Consider the following 16772-nt stretch of genomic DNA (forward strand, 5'->3'; position numbering starts at 1 on the left):
CTCATCATTGATGTTTCTCTCTCATTCCCTTCCTCTCTGAAATCAATAAACATACATATATATTTTAAAAGTTCTGGGCAGCTGAAACTGGTTTGGCTCAGTGGATAGAGCTTCAGCCTGAGGACTGAAAGGTTCCGGGTTCAATTCCAGTCAAGGTCATGTACCTTGGTTGCGGGGGTATGCAGGAGGCAGCTATCGATGTTGCTCTCTTATCGATGTTTCTAACTCTCTATCCCTCTTCCTTCCTCTCTGTAAAAAATCAATAAAATAAATATTAAAAAAAAGTTCTGTACAGAAATTGCACAACAACGTGCTTATATTAATACTACTATACTGTACACTTAAAAATAGTTAAGATAGTAAATTTTATGTGATTTTTAATAAAAATTAAAGTAAAAAAAGAGATAGGCTTGTCCATTAGGTCTTATCACATGCCTAGCATTGACGCTGGCTCATACCAGGCCCTTGCTGAACGCCTGTAAATTAAATGATAGGCAGTGCAATTAGGACAGGGATGAGAGTCCGTGCAGTAGGGATTATAGAAACTGTGATAATTTAAATGACTGAATTATATTTCTAAATCACCCAGCCTCTGGATACCCTGTGACCCAGGGATAAGACTTACAGAAACTCTCAGACTTTTCATTCTTTCTGTCCTTTTTAGGTCCCTGATTTGGAGTACATTTTATAATCTATGCCTCTTGCTGAAACCGGTTTGGCTCAGTGGATAGAGTGTCGGTCTGCAGACTGAAAGGTCCCAGGTTCGATTCCGGTCAAGGGCACGTACATTGGTTGCAGGCACATCCCCGATGGGGGAGAGGGGGGATGCAGGAGGCAGCTGGTCGATGTATCTCATCGATGTTTCTAGCTCTCTATCCCTCTCCCTTCCTCTCTGTGAAAAATTAATAAAATATATAATCTATGCTTCTTTATTTATCCAATTCCTATTCCCTCTTCTTTCAAGTCCCAACTCAAGTCTTCTCTCTTCTATATAGCCTTTCCTGACCACCACAACTTGCAGAGATATTTCTCTAACCTGAACTCATAGATCTTACTACTAGGACTGCTCGGCTATGACAATAAGTTGCCTTAAGCCATCTCTTGCACTTACTTATTCCATCCTTTGAGAACAAAGGCCCTTTTCCATACTTTAGTATCCCTCAAATGCCTAGCTCAATCTAAAGCACAGCAGACATTAAAAGCTAAAATAGTGATTCCGAATGAAGGCTGAAGAAAGCAAGAGTAGGCCAATCACTTACTTGCTTTCCAGTGGGATATTTCAAAGGAATAAAATTGGTCATGAATGTGACTGAAAGCTTAAGGATCAGATACTCAGAGAAGGCTTTGACTTGAATCTTAAATTGCCACTATGTACTCTAGGTATTCAGGGCTCTAGAGAGTCTTATGTAAAGTTCTGCTATGAAGCCTTCTCTTGCCTATAAGGAAATTATATTGATTGCCTATAAATCAATATGTTATACCATTTGTAAATCAAAACAAATAGTGAATAGCCTAAAAGGAGCTCAAGACCTTCGATGGGCATTTTAAAAAATCTAAGGGCTTTGGGGCAAGGAAAGTATGAGATAGTATTCAAGGCAGCCCGAGTGTCAAAGACTGTTTGGGAATTTTAAGAAAGATGAGCCCTCTTCAAGGAGGGAGTAAAAAAGGACATATAAATAATTTTAAACACAATTTCAGAGTGTACAATAATTATCTAAAGCCTATTTTTGGACCTTAGGTTAAGAACCTGTGAAGAGTTCACGACAGACCTCTTGAGTGTGGACTCATTTCTAATATGATCTAGCCAATATTAATAAACTATTTTTCCTAATTTGAAAAGCAAGAATAAAGGAGAGGGAGGAGTATATAAGAGTTTGGGGCAGGCCAGATGGAGAGAAGAACCCCTTGAAGAGCTTTTATTTCAACAGTTCTATAAAGGGAGCATTGCATCATCAAAACAAGATGTCCTCAAAGCAACCAAACCCAAGACTTAGACTGGAGTCAAAGAGTTTCTCTTAAATACTTTCCATCTACATTTATTTAGTACAGACAAAAGGGTCACATTTATGAAACACAGGTTGGTGACTCAGCTATCCTCATACTAGGAGAATGAAAATCAGGCCACTAGTGGGAGGAGAAGCGTATCAAATGATTGTCCAGCTAAGGACAGGTCCTTACCAACAAGCCATACTGGGAAGAGAAAGGAACTAAATCTCAGCTGAGGATGGGCAAGGAGCCTGAGGGCAATTTTTACAAGATGTACTAGAGATAAGCAAACCCAGTAGGAAACAAACTGGGGAGTAGTTTCACAGTTCTTGGAAAAACAAGCTGCATCTTCTCCATAATCGTGATTCATAAAGATATGTGAAATACAAAATGGCCAAATACCCTTATATTATTATCACATACAAATTACTTATATTACCACATACAAATATTAACTTAAAATGGATCAAAGACTTAAATGTAAGAGCTAAAACTATATAACTCTTAGATGAAAACATAGGAGAAAAGTTTCATGACATCGCATTTGGCAATGATTTCTTAGATATGACATCAGAAGGGTAGGCAACAGGTCAGCCAGTCTGGCTCAGTGGTTGAGCATCAACCTATGAACCAGGAGTTCACGGTTTGATTTCACATGCTGAAGTTGCTGGCTTGATTCTCAGTAAAAAGTGTGCAGGAGGCAGCCAAACAATGATTCTCTATCTTTCTCTCTCCCCTTCCTCTCTGAAATCAATTTAAAAAGTTAAGAAAGGGCAGGCAACAAAAGAATAGAGAAGTAGGACTGCATAAAAATTAAAGTTTTGTGCATCAAGGGACACTGTCAAAAAAATAAAAAAGGCAACTCACAGAATGGGAGAAAATATTTGCAAATCAAATATCTGAAGATGAATTAATATCCAGAATATAGAAAGAACTCCTAGAACTCAATAACAAAAAAACCCAAACAACCCAATTAAAAAAACGGGCAAAAGGCTTGAATAGACATTCTCCAAAGAAGATATGCAAATGACCAATAAGCACATGAAAATATGCTCAATTTTAATAATGATTAGAGAAATGCAAATCAAAACCACAATGAGATAGCATTTCACAACCATTAGGATGGATATATATATATATACATATACATATATACATATACATATACATACACACACACACACACACACACACACACACACACACATATATATATATATGCAAACAACAGAAAACAAGTGTTGACGAGAATGTAGAAAAATTGGGATATAAAATGGTACAACCACTATGGAAAATAGTATGGTGGTTTCTCAAAAACTTAAGCAGAATTACCATTTGATTCAGCAATTTAAATTCTTGATATATATTATATGAACTGCAAGCAGGAATTCAAATAGCTATTTGCACATCAATGTTCATAGCAACATTCTTTAAATAGCCAAAAGGTGCAAACAATCTAAATGTCCACTGATAGGTAAATGAATAAACAAAATGTGCTCTCACTCTACACACACACACACACACACACACACACACACACAGCAATATTATTCAGTTTTGAAGAGGAATTAAATTCTGGTACATGCTTCAACATGGTTGAACCTTGAAGACATTATGCTAAGTGAAATAAACCAGATACAAAAGGAGAAATATTGCATGATTCCACTTATATGAGCCACCTAGAAAAATCAAATACACAAATACAGAAAGTAAAACATGGTTACTAGACACTGGGGAAGGGGAGGAAAATAGGGAGTTACTCTTTAATGGGTATAGAATTTCAGTTTGGGAAGATGAAAAGTTCAGGAGATGGATAGTGGTGATGGTGCACAAAATGTGAATAGACTTAACGCCATTGAACTGTACACAAAAAATGGTTAAAATGGTAAATTTACATATATTTTATCATGCACAGAAAAGGGGTCAAGATGAACAAGCTTCACAATCAACTTCAAATATGACGTCTGTGTATACAATATAAAAATGCATGCAGTTTATTACATTAGAAAATGCACATTCAGTCATGCAGAGGGTATATTAACTGATTAAAAAGTTTTGCCCTCTATGAAGCCAATAAGAATTAACAGAAAAATGTCATCTATCTTCTGGATAACTAAAAAAAACCAAAAAAACCAAAACCACAAACAAACAACAACAACAACAACCCCATGTGAGATAATGGACTTTGTTTAATAAGCAATGGATTTACAAGCATCATCTTGCAATGCTCCAAACAGAGGCTGGAATGTGTCTGGGGTTATCAGAGCTCAAAAACCCACAAATCTATCAAAAAGATAGAAAATTAAAAAAAAATGGCAGGCTGGGCACGCAGATCTAACAAAAAGCCTTCTCTTGTCCACTATCTTACTAGGTGCTATAGATTCCAGTTAACACCTGTTTATGGTCTTTAGTTTATTTTAGGAGTCCTTTAGAATCTACTTGGGGATTAAGTTCTCGATTTTTTTCTTTCTACTTAGTTTGCTGCTAACAATTGCATCTCAAAGTCACTTTTTGGAAATTTGTGAATACACTTAACGTTAAGTGATGTTAGCATTAATGTTCCTAAGTGAGGAGAGAGAAGTGCTCCAACACATGTTGGAGATTAACAAGACAGTCAAATACTTCAATTCTGATAGTGCTGAGAATAAAATTAAGTGTACCCTAAACTATCATGTAATGCCCTTCAAAGTCAGTTAGGGAAGAGAAGCAACAACTATTTTGAGAGCAGTTTTGCAAAGGGTCCCAGAATAGTTTCACCCTTCCCCCATTCCCAAGTGAAAAGGATTGGTAAGAGAATTAATGAGTGTACAAGAACTCTGTGAGAATGAGGACTACACTTAGATCACTCACCACAGATCCCCATTACCCGGCACCATACATTGTATACAGCAGGCCTGTGATTATTTATTGACTAAATAAACCTTAGAGAGCTGTTATCCCTTCCCCATTCTCAAACAGAACTATCTGCTCTCCCCCAGAGAAACTGCCTCATCTCTGGTTTGCGGACTCTTTTTGAGAGGCACTTCATTTAACTTTGAAAAAAAGTTGGGGGAGGGTGAGGACATGTGCTTACTAATCATCCTTTTCCAGATTGCCTCATGCGCCAGAATAGATTTTTATTATTGGTCTGTGGCTGCTACGGCTGTAGGAAGAGTTCAGCCTGACCTTCCCAAGCTATCAGGAATGAACACTGCACATGGCTGACAGAGAAAAGCTCTTCCTTTTTTTAAAAAAAATAAACAAACAAACTTTTAGACTAACCAGAGCTCTCTGTAGTAGGAAAGTCACCCTTTCTCTAACTGAACAAAACTCAAGATGCTGTATTCTTTTGTATGAAAATGGTAATTAGTAAAACCAATCTGAATTGGTCCATCAGGAAAAAGGTAGCATCTTGAAGTACCTCACAGACAGCAGTGGTATCAACCAGGATTCAGGAATGCTCCACAGGCAGAATAGAAAAAAAGAAAGAAAATGAAGCCATTTATAAAGGCAGTTTAAATAACAGGATGGACTCTCATTGGTGGCCTCACGAAAGAGAACAAATATGTCACAGGGAACAACTAATATGCTAATAGAGTCCTATCCATCTGGCTGAGGAAAGAGCCACTGGTTGGAATACTGAGAAGCTTGTCTGTTAGGAAAAAGGCTTGCTGGGTGCCTCACTGGAAGAGCTGAACAGCTTTTAGGAACACTGGAACACTTGGTCACACTGTAGCTGGCTAGTCCAGCTAGCAAGAGGTTCGAAGAAGGGTTACACTTGTGCACTGGCAAAAAAGGCAGAGCAGAGCATATGTGGGCTTTTAAAAATTGGCTTGGGGCCTATATATCTGGACTCTTACCTCATGCATACGTTGGCCCTCCAACTTAAGAATAAAGTGAGAAGGAAGGGAGATTGTGTGAATAAGATGTCTCATGTTGTCCTTTTAAAAATAGGACTCACCAGGCCAGCATGGCTCAGTGGTTGAGCGTCAACCTATAAAGTAGGAGATCACAGTTCAATTCCAGCCAGGGCATATGCCCTGGTTGTGGGTTTGATCCCCAGTGTGGGGCTAATCAATTATTCTCTCTCATTATTGATGTTTCTCTCTTTCCCTCTCCCTTCCTCTCTGAAATCAATAAAAAAAATTTTTTTTAAATAAAGGACTCAAGAGTCTCATTCTGAAACCAAGTTCAAGCCCAAACCATGCGCTAAAGTCCCATCTCTATTTTTATATAATGCAGAGCCAAGTGCAGGTACTTTGGGAAGTGGGGAAATCAGTCCAGACTCCAGGAAAACAAACACCATGCTATCTGCATCTCCAATCAGTCCATACCATAAAAAGATCTGCTCAGAAATAGTTGTTCAAAGCATATAGAACTCAATTACTAACGAAAATCTGCCCCAATGAGGGCTCATGTTTTAACAAGCCAAACAGCATCAAATTAAGCTGAACTCAGGGTTTTTCTAATTGGCAGTTTCATCCATTTCTAAGATTTCATTTCTTATTTTCAAAAATCAAAATGACTCTCTGCCTAAAATAAAAAGAAAAGAAATGCCTTATCACCCACTCTAAAATAAGAATCCTCCAAATTTTCACCTACATATCTTCTATATAATTTAACAAACCTCTCATATGGCACAAAAGCTGAAGCCATTACTATTTAAAGTACTATCAACAAATCCCTTACTAATTCCTCTTAGCAGCCTAGCTCTTGCCACTCCCACTAGAAGCTCAGTCACAGAATCCCTCTGCCATTAGAGATAGGGCAACTACTTGATCCCAGCCACCACGCAGGGTCACTCTAGGGAGAATAGTAGCTTACCTGCTCCTCAGACAGTTGGGATATATGATTCACAGCAGCATAGGATTCAATTTTGGGGTTAAAGTGGTTGATGATGGCTCTGAAACAAAGAATTAACATTAATATAGCACTGGATGGAAAAAAAGAAGAAATGCGTTAAAAACAAGTATTGTGTACTCTCTGGGTTGGAGTGCGAGAGCATGGGAGTGATTGTCGGAGGGTAATTGTCTCCTTACTGAACATGAGATGATGAGGGTGAACTGATAACTCTGAAGAGGGAAGGATTTAATAATTTATTAGAGACAATAGAATTAAGCATCTCTGCTTTGCAAATGAACTAGAGAAAACCTCACAACCAAACAAAAAACAAAACCAAGCATCCTTCAGACAAGAAACAGGACCCAGTGGGCTGTCCACTAGGGGGCCCTGGTGTTTCAGTCAGGATGGAAAGTAGTTGGCTCTGCTCTGAAGAGCTCCAAGGGGAGAACAGGGCACTCAGGACCTACACGTATGCTAAATGCAATCTCTGACGAAGCCTAGAATCAATCTTCATACTTGTTAGTTAATATTTCAAATCAAAATTTTATTTCCAGCCATTGAAACCAAAATCTGAGTGTCATTTTCAAATACTCCCTCTCCTTTACTTCCTCACATTCAAGGTCACTAAGTCTTATCAAATCTACCTCTGAAAAAATCTCTGAAATCTGAAATAAATAAATTTCTCTGAAACCAATGCCTTGATATAGGTCCCTGTTGTTTCTTTTCTGGGATAGCAGAAAAATCACAGATTTAGGATACTAGTAAGAGTTTAGTATGAGTCTATCCTATATAATAAAAGTCCAGCAACCATAATGGCAGAATGATCAGTACGACCGCTCGACCAGTCACTATGAAGTGCACTGACCACCTCTTGGTCCTTTCTCCATTGCTGGATGGTGAACGGGGAACTGGGGTGAGTAGCGGGAGATGCCAGTGGTGCCAGGCCAAGGCCCCAGCCTTGGGAGACATCACAAATAAGTGTTAAATATATCATGGTAATGTAAGATAGAGAAAATAGGTTGAGAAGCATTTCTTTTGTAATTCTTAAAATTATTCCAAAATAAAAAGTTTATTAAAATGTGTATGTGGCCTGGCCAGAGCTGCTCAGTGGTTATAGTGCAGGCCCATGCACTGAAGGGTCATGGGTTCAATTCCTGGTCAAGGACACATACCTTGGTTATAGATTCAATCCTCACCTGGTTGGGATACATGCAGGAAGCACCAATTGATGTGTCTCTCTCACAGTGGTGTTTTGTTTTGTTTTTCTCCACCCCCCGCTTCCACTCTCTAAAGAAAATCAATGGAGCCCTAGCTGGTTTGGCTCAGTAGATAGATCAAAAGGTCCCAAGTTCGATTCCGGTCAAGGACACATGCCAGGTTGTGAGCTTGATTCTCAGTACGGGGCGTAGAGGAAGCAGCCGATCAATGAACTCATCATTAATGTTTCTATCTCTCCCTCTTCCTTCCTCTCTGAAATCAATAAAAATATATTAAAAAAAGAAAAAAAGAAAATCGATGAAAAAAATATCCTTGGATGAGAAGTAACATGACAAAACAAACATTTGTGTGTATGATAGCATAATAGAAATCAATGTTTTCTTTTCATATAACTTATTGATTGTAAAGAATTCCATAACCATTGAATCTAATACAGGTAAAAATATAAAAACCAAAAGTTTTACAAAAACATGGTCTGGAATCCTACTTTGACCACTTATGATTCTGAATGATTTTAGGGAAGCTATAATCTCTCATCAGAGAAAAAAATAATACCTTTCTTAGCACTTAGCACAGTACCTAGGAATAGTACATTGTAGGCGTACAATAAATGTTTGTTGAAAGAGTGACTAAATCTTAGAGGAATCTTACAACATTTATATAATAAAGCAACATTAAACATCTAGCACAATGCCTGGCACACAGCTGGTGCTCAGTAAATATTCAATGAATGAATAAATTAAATAAGACAGAAATGGGTCAGAGTCCTATGCTTTATGCTGCAGAGCATATATGCTCATATTGTTTGGCGGAAGGTATGACAAATTTGCCAGTCTGGGAATCTATATTTGGAATGAAGATAAAATCAACCTCCAACCTGCCCTGTGACATTCTCTTCCAGAGCTTCAAATCTCAGCAGGTGATTAAGGTCTCCCTCCCACCAGACAAACTGAGAGACTGTTTAGGAACCTAAGAGATGTGGAAGAGTCTAAATCCAGTTAGCAGTCTCTAACTCAATACCCACAAAGGGCACTGAGTATATGTCTCTGCTTTACTTTTCTTGCTGTTTCTTTAGGGCTGTTACTTGAAAAATCTGAGTAGTAATCTGATCTACTGGAGATGCGGGACACTAGGCTTAGGAGATAAGAAAAATAACCTGGCACTGACTGTTTTTCCTTCCAGCTTCTTTAGGAAGGAATTTGAGAGCGGGATTGGGAGCTTCATACTGTTGAAATAGAAATATGTTCTGAGATAGCAAAGAGATGACAAAACACTGAAACCAGGATAAGTCGCCCAATTGAGTGACACATGCATTTGCAGTGACCGAAATACTAAGCTTCTCCTCTAGGAAGTTTGGAGGCTACCAGGGCTCATCTGGGCTGTGATTCCACACCGCCCCCACCTGGCCATGGCCCTAGACTGGGACTTAAGCTCTCAGTGGAAGAAAGATGAGGCACCAGATTTATGAAAGAGAGAAAATCTTTTTTTTTTAAAAGGCTTTCCTTCCCACTGATATTATCGCCAAAAGGATTTGCTGTCATCTCTTCTGAAGATTGTGCAGGTGAAGGGGTAGAGAGAAGAGGAAATTTGAGTAGGGGATAAATCATTAAACAGAGCCATATGGAAAGATTAAGGCTTCCCTTTGATAAGGGTGGCAAGACAATTAAAGAGAAAAACAATAGTGTGTGTGTGTGTGTGTGTTTTTTTCCCCCCCCAAGAAATTGTGCTGAGACATTGGATATCTATATCAAAAAAATAAGGTTAGATCCCTATCTCACACCATATACAAAATTAACTCAATGTGGATCACAGATCTAAATGTAAGAATTAAAAACTATACAATTTTTAGAAGAACACATGAGAATACTAGGTGTACTGGTTAATAATGCGGATTTTTTTCAACAGATGGAGTTACACATATATTGATATATATGCAATTTGAAATGTATGCTATTTTGTCGAATTGACAAGCTTCAAAACTGCATATGTCAAATGTGAAGATGTTAATAATATCATATTTTTACACTTAAAAAATGTCGAATTTCGTGCCAAAAAAGAAGCATTTGTGGGAAGTTATAATTCATTACTTTATTTTGAAGAAAAATGCTGCTGAATACTTCTGGAAGCTTCTGGTGAACATGCTCCATCTCAAGATACTTGTGAAACACTGGTTTAAACACTTTAAAAGTGATGATTTCTATGTGAAAGACAAAGAACGTCCAGGTCAACTGAAAAAGTTTAAAGACCAACAATTACAAACATTATTGGATGAAGATATGTGTCAAACTCAAAAACAACTTGCAGAAAGATTAAAAACTGCTCAGCAAACAATTTCCAATCGTTTACAAGCAATGGGAAAGATTTTAAAGGAAGGAAAATGGGTGCCACATCAACTGAATGAAAGACAAATGGAAAACCGAAAGTCATCAGTAAAATGTTTCTTCAATGGCATGAAAGAAAGTCTTTTTTTGCATCGAATTGTGACTGGTGATGAAAAGTGGATTTATTTTGAGAATCCCAAATGCACAAAATCATGGGTTGATCCAGATTAATTATCAACATCAACTGCAAGGCCAATTCGATTCAGAAAGAAGAATGCTCTGCATTTGGTGGGATCAGGAAGGTGTGGTGTATTATGAGCTTCTAAAACCAGGTGAAACCTTTAATACTACCAACAACAGATAATGAATTTGAACCATGCTTTGATCATGAAAAGACTAGAATGTTCCAGAAGACACAGCAAAGTAATTTTGCTTCATGATGACGCACAATTACACATTTCAAAACCAGTTAAAGACACGTTAAAAGAGCCCTAACTGACTCAGTGGATAGAGGAGGGTCCCAGTTTTGATTCCAGTCAAGGGCATGTACCTTGGTTATGGGCATATCCCCAGTAGGGGGTGTGCAGGAGGCAGCTGATTGGTGTTTCTCTTTCATCGATGTTTCTAACTCTCTCTCTCTCCCTTCCTCTCTGTAAAAAAAAAAAAAAAAATCAATAAAATAAATTAAAAAAAAAAAGAGAGAGACACATTAAAAGATCTTGCCTGGGAAGTGTTAATCCACCCACTGTATTCACCAGACCTTGCTCCTTCAGATTACTACTTGCTTCAATCGATGGCACACGCACTTTCTGAGCAGCACTTCAAAACATAGGAAGAAGTGGACAATTGGGTCTCTGAATGGTTTGCCTCAAAACAAGAAAAGTTCTATTGGACGGTTTCCACAAATTACCTGAAGGATGGGGAAATGTGTAGGTAGTGACGGACTTTACTTTGAATAAAAGCACTTTTGATGTTTCTCTTGAAATTATTGTGTTTTTTTTTATTACAAAATCTGCTATTATTAACCGATACACATAGTAAATCTTCACAAGCCTGGGTTAGGCAATGATTTCTGGGATAGGAAACCAAAAGCACAAGTGACAAAGAAAAAGTAGGTCAAGTTAAAAAATGTTTGTGCTGCAAGTGGTACCATCAAGAAAGTGAAGAGAAAACCCAGAGAATGGAAGATAATATTTGGGTATCATATGGCTGATAAAGAACCCCAATGAGATACCACTTCACACCCATTAGGATGGCAATAATTAAAAAGACCGTAACACGTGTTGATAAAGACATGGAGAACTCTCATACATTGCTGGTGGGATTGTAAAATGGTACAGCTACTTTGGAAAATGATTTGGCAGTTCCTCAAATGTTAATAAACAGAGTTACCATATGACTCAAAAATTCTACTCCTGGGTATAAACCCAAAAGAATGAAAATATTATGGCTACAGAGAGCCCTGGCCAGATAGGTCAGTTGGTTAGAGCACTGTCCAGATACACCAATGTTATGGGCTCGATCCCTGGTCAGGGCACATACAAAAATCAACTAATGAATACATAAATAAGTGGAACAACAATCAACGTTTCTCTCTTCTTTCCTCTCGCTCAAATCAATTTTTAAAAAAACATGTCTATACAAAAACCTGTATACAAATGTTCATAGTACCATTATTTGTAATAGCCAAAAAGTAGAAACAATCCAAATGTCCATGAATGTATAATGAAGAACGGGTAAATTGAAGAAAGGATAAACACTATGTGGTATGGCTATAATAGATTATTCAGCCATAAAAAGGAATTTAGTACTGATAAATGCTACAAAATGGATGGACCTTGACAATATTAGTAAAAGGCGAAAGATTTATGCGGTCTGAAGAGAAACCAGAGCATAAGGACCTTGACAATATTAAATGAAAGAGGCCAGACACAAAAGGCCACATATTGTTTGATTCCATTTATAGAAAAGGTCCAGAATAGGTAAATTATTATATATAGAGAAAGCATATTAGTGTTTGCCTGAGGCTAAAGGGAGGATTAGAGGAGTAATGAAGATTGACTGCTAATGGGTATAGAGTAATTTGCGGGGGGGGGGGGAAGATAAAATATTCTAACATTAGATTGCATGATGGTTATATAATAAGTTGTACATGTTAAACGGGTAAATTATAACATGTATGAATAAATTTGTTTTTTAAAAAAGATTAAGGCCTCTTTGCCTCCAGCAGTTCTTGAGAAAGTTGCTTTCTCCAGCAAACAATTCTGCTAGAATTTACAGATCCCAGAGTGTTTCACTTACCAAGATGACTTCCTAGAGCCTGCATCTGTTAGCAATGCTGGTGGCAGGAGGAAAAGAAGCTCATTGGGCCACTGACTATTTTATAAATTACAGCAGATAGAGTTTAAGGAGCTTCTGGAGAAGCCTCTGTGTGTACCAGAGAGGACAGCAACGTGGTGAGACTTGCAGTGGAAACCACATGTTCAGGGAGGACCAACCATGCCTGGAGATAAGAAAAGGTCAACTCCTGGTAATATGTGTGATCTCTTTAGATTAAAAGGTTTGCATCTGGCAAATGATGCCAACTTTTGGCTATTGAAAAAAGAACTCTTTGGAATAAAAAAAATTGGGAGTAGATTGGTGCAGGAGAAGGAAGGTTATTTTAACACTCCTGACCACTTTTTTATTTTTATTTTTTTAAGAAATGGCTGAAGCTGCCCACATTACTCAGAAAGTCATCCATCCAGGACTATAAAGAGGGTTTAAAGAAATAAGGCCCGACTGTCCAACCTATGACAGAAGGGGGTGGGGGGGAAAGAGATCAACCAAAGGAGTTATATGCATGCATATGAGCATAATCAATGGACATCGACAGTGTGAGTGTGTGTGTGTGTGTGTGTGTGTGTGTGTGTGTGTGTGTTGAGGGCATGTGCTGGAGGGGTGGGGGTGGCCAGGGAGAGGTCAATGGGGGGGGGCCTTATGTAATACTTTCAACAATAAAGAATTTAAATAAAAATTAAAAAAAAAAAAAATAAGGCCCAAGGGAAGGGAAAGAAATCTGGAGGTAGAATTTGGTGGAAAAAGGAAATATAATTTTTAACCAAACTTCTAGCTTTTCTCAAAATGGAACTAAGTGCTCCATGTTAGCAAAAACCAAATTTATTTTGCTCACCAATATATTCTCAGGCCTTTAGCAAAATGTCTGGCATACTGGCAGATTTGATTATTAAAACTGAACGAATGAATGAAAGTCTGAGAAGGTTTCTGTCCAGTCTCACCACAAACAAGCTCCATGATCACCAGCTAATCTCCAAAAGTATGAAAACAGCAGTAAAAATGTTTTATCCCTATCCTGGGGAAAAATATGGCTCAGACAGGAACAGCTGTCCTCCAAAGAAGTAACAAAAGTTGTTACTAAAGGCAATAAAGGCTAATCTCTCTCTCTCTCTCTCTCTCTCTCTCTCTCTCTCTCTCTCTCTCTCTCTCTCTCTCTCTCTCTCTCTTAAAGCTTCTCATCTCTAATCATACCAGGAGGCCAGAGAAAAGCTTTCTGACATTGCCTATTAATCTAGTGGCTTCTGAAAGTAAGCCTAAGTTTCTGTTGAATCGGGGGCAGGGAGGTGGGAGAGCAGTGGGGGAGTGTGTTACATGCTGGTATGTGATCTCCTAGTGCAGCTGAATTACACAGCCCCAAAGAGGAAAGAGGAAAGAAAAAGACAATGGCATAGTCAAAGGTATTTCAGAAGCCAGCCTCCATGAGGGATGACTCTGCACCCAAAGCACCTTTAAGGGCAAGAATCTGGGCCACCCTTCAAGCAACTGTCAACTTCTGTCTGCTGAAGACAGGGGTCACTTATACAAACTGAAGTAAAATGAAGTGGACAGATGGAACAGCAAGGCTGAGCTGGGGATTTCTTGGTCCATTTTTAACTTATTCTCTCTGACTCATGGCACTGCAAAGCAGCTCTCTTTTCCCTAGTGCTAGGTGGATGATGGCTGAGTTACAAGCTAATGCCCAACTTACCCAAGAAATGCATGGAAATGTTACCTTAACAATGTAGGCAATGTAGCTTAAGAGAAAATGTGGACTCTTTTCCTCATACCCAATGTGAATTTAAAATAAATCCTCCAAAGATGCAATTTCTCACAACACCAGCCACTTCCTACAGACAGGGGGAGCATCTAAGGGTCTTTCATGAAACAACAGATAAATGTTTCATCCAGGAGCCCAGAGCATGGTGACTGTTTCCTGACTGATAGCTGAAGGAAGCAGGCTGTCTCTGAAAGCTGCTATGTAAATCCTTCAGGAAAAAAGGACAAAAACAGCCCTGGCAAAGTGGCTCAGTTAGTTGGAGCATCATCCTGTAACCAAAAGGGTGCAGGTTCAATTCCCGGTCAGGATGCATCTAGAAGACAACCGATCCATGTTTCTCTCCCCCTCTCTCTCTTTCTCACCCCCGCCCCCCTTCTCTCTAAAATGAATAAACATATCTTCAGGCGAAATTTTAAAAATATATATATTACTTTTTTAAAATGGATAAAAACCTGCAAAGGTTATTTACTCGAAAAGTTTATATAGCTCTTATTCCAAGGGAGGAAACATAATTAGTATACTTAACTTGGTACATACTGGGAAGAATCTTCAATGTTTCACCCTAAAATTATTCCTATAAGGCTACCAGATTTACATTAAATAGATTATGAGTGAATACCTAAATTCTGGTAAAAATAAATCTGGATCTCAAGGTTCAAACTCATAAGAGCTATAATTCTGTATTTTTAAATACTTTCTAAACACATACAACTGGATGTCATGCTTTTGTTTACACGGTCTTCTTCACATGAAATGCTCCCCCCCCCCCCCATCACTAAAAAGACTAAGTCTTTCCTTGAAGACCTGGTTAAAATACCATTGCTTCCCTGAACATTATATATATATATATATATATATATATATATATATATATATATATATATATATATATGGCTTCAGAGGCAGTAGATCTGTATTAAAATCCTGCTTACTCCACTTCTAGGCTGTGTCACCATAGGCAAGAGACCAATCTCTCTGAGTACCAGTTTCTTCATCTACTTGGATTTCCTTTCCAAAGCTTTTCCTGTTTTCCTATATTTACACCATCTAACATGAGCTAAAGGAAACCTCTCTCCAGCCCCCAAGCAGCTTCCCTTTTCCTACACCCAAAAGAGCAGCCCAGTGTGACATACTACAGAGTATACTCTCAGATGTCTGGAGTTAGAGACAAGAAAACCATCACATTCATAACTGCTTCTACCTGGGAAACCTTCAAACATACAGGTAAAAGATTGGCTTTGGAGAAGGGGTGAAGGTATGATTAAGTGACATGTAACAGTGTTTAAAATGGTTTATCTGAGGTTGAGTTACTTAATTTCAAACCAACATTTCTTTTCATCTTCAGAACTGCCTCATATACTTCCATTTCATGCAGTAATAAGCTTTCTTCTTCATGGAGTCAATGAATCTTCAGCCCATCAATTCAACAATAACAAAAAAAAAAGCAATTTCCCTTGACGCCTGTTAACAGCAGTGCATTACAAGCCTCAGAGATTCTGCTAATTAACATTAAACAAAATAAAACCTCAAATAAGAATTACCTTCTAACCTTTTCACTTTGAAACTATCTACTCAAAACTTCAGGGACTGACCTGTTAAGGTCATTCCTCTAACTTATTCCCTATGTACCAAGTCTTAACCCTTTCATGCCAAGCAGCCCCTTCCTTATACGGCAGTTTCTGTGGCCATTCTTTTTAGGACAGAGACACAAAAATAGAACCTTACTATAGAAGCCATTTTGACAAACATCAGGAAGAATAAGCTACTGGCCAGTTTATCTAGTTGCTTGCTTTACCCAATGATCAACTATGCAAATTGGCCCAATTACTAAAGAGAACTTGATTTATTTTTGTACACAAACTTACTGGTCTAAGGGAGAACAGAGAATTTATATCATTGACTGCAACATAGTAACCGCATATTTTAACCTGGAGAGTGAACAATATGAATCAGCATTCCTCTTTATTTCTAGGTGAGAAATACATATGTCACACCAGATAGGTTATTTACCTATTGGGTGACATTTTCATCCAGGCACTGCATTGGACAAATGAAGGCTTAAAATTCATTAAGTGAAGCAAAGCAGGAAAGAGTTAATGTATGTGAAATGTACATGCACACAGCCTGAGGGGCAGTTGTCTCATTTTCTGGAGCTGTGTGCATGCTTATACATTTTGGCAGTTTGAGCTTTCTACTTTGATGCATGACTTTGTCCAATGTGGGTTTCCACCTCATCACCTGCTGGAAATTGGGCAATTGGTTATAGCTACTTTGCTTGAAAAATGAGCTAATTTCTAGTTACTGTGGCCCCAAACCATAGATTTAAGCCAAGT

At 38.2% G+C, this 16772-nt stretch overlaps 1 protein-coding gene across 1 annotated transcript in view; it reads right to left on the bottom strand.

The window, feature by feature from the left end:
- ARMH3 (armadillo like helical domain containing 3) overlaps nucleotides 1-16772 on the bottom strand; it is a 142322-nt gene that overhangs the window by 20529 nt on the left and 105021 nt on the right. The window contains exon 24 of the mRNA XM_084903773.1: nucleotides 6790-6868. Within this exon, the coding sequence (XP_084759899.1) occupies nucleotides 6790-6868 (79 nt within the window). The remainder of the gene's footprint in view (nucleotides 1-6789; nucleotides 6869-16772) is intronic.

Source organism: Pipistrellus hanaki, assembly GCF_964339955.1.
Source record: "Pipistrellus hanaki genome assembly, chromosome: 14".
NCBI lineage: Eukaryota > Metazoa > Chordata > Mammalia > Chiroptera > Vespertilionidae > Pipistrellus > Pipistrellus hanaki.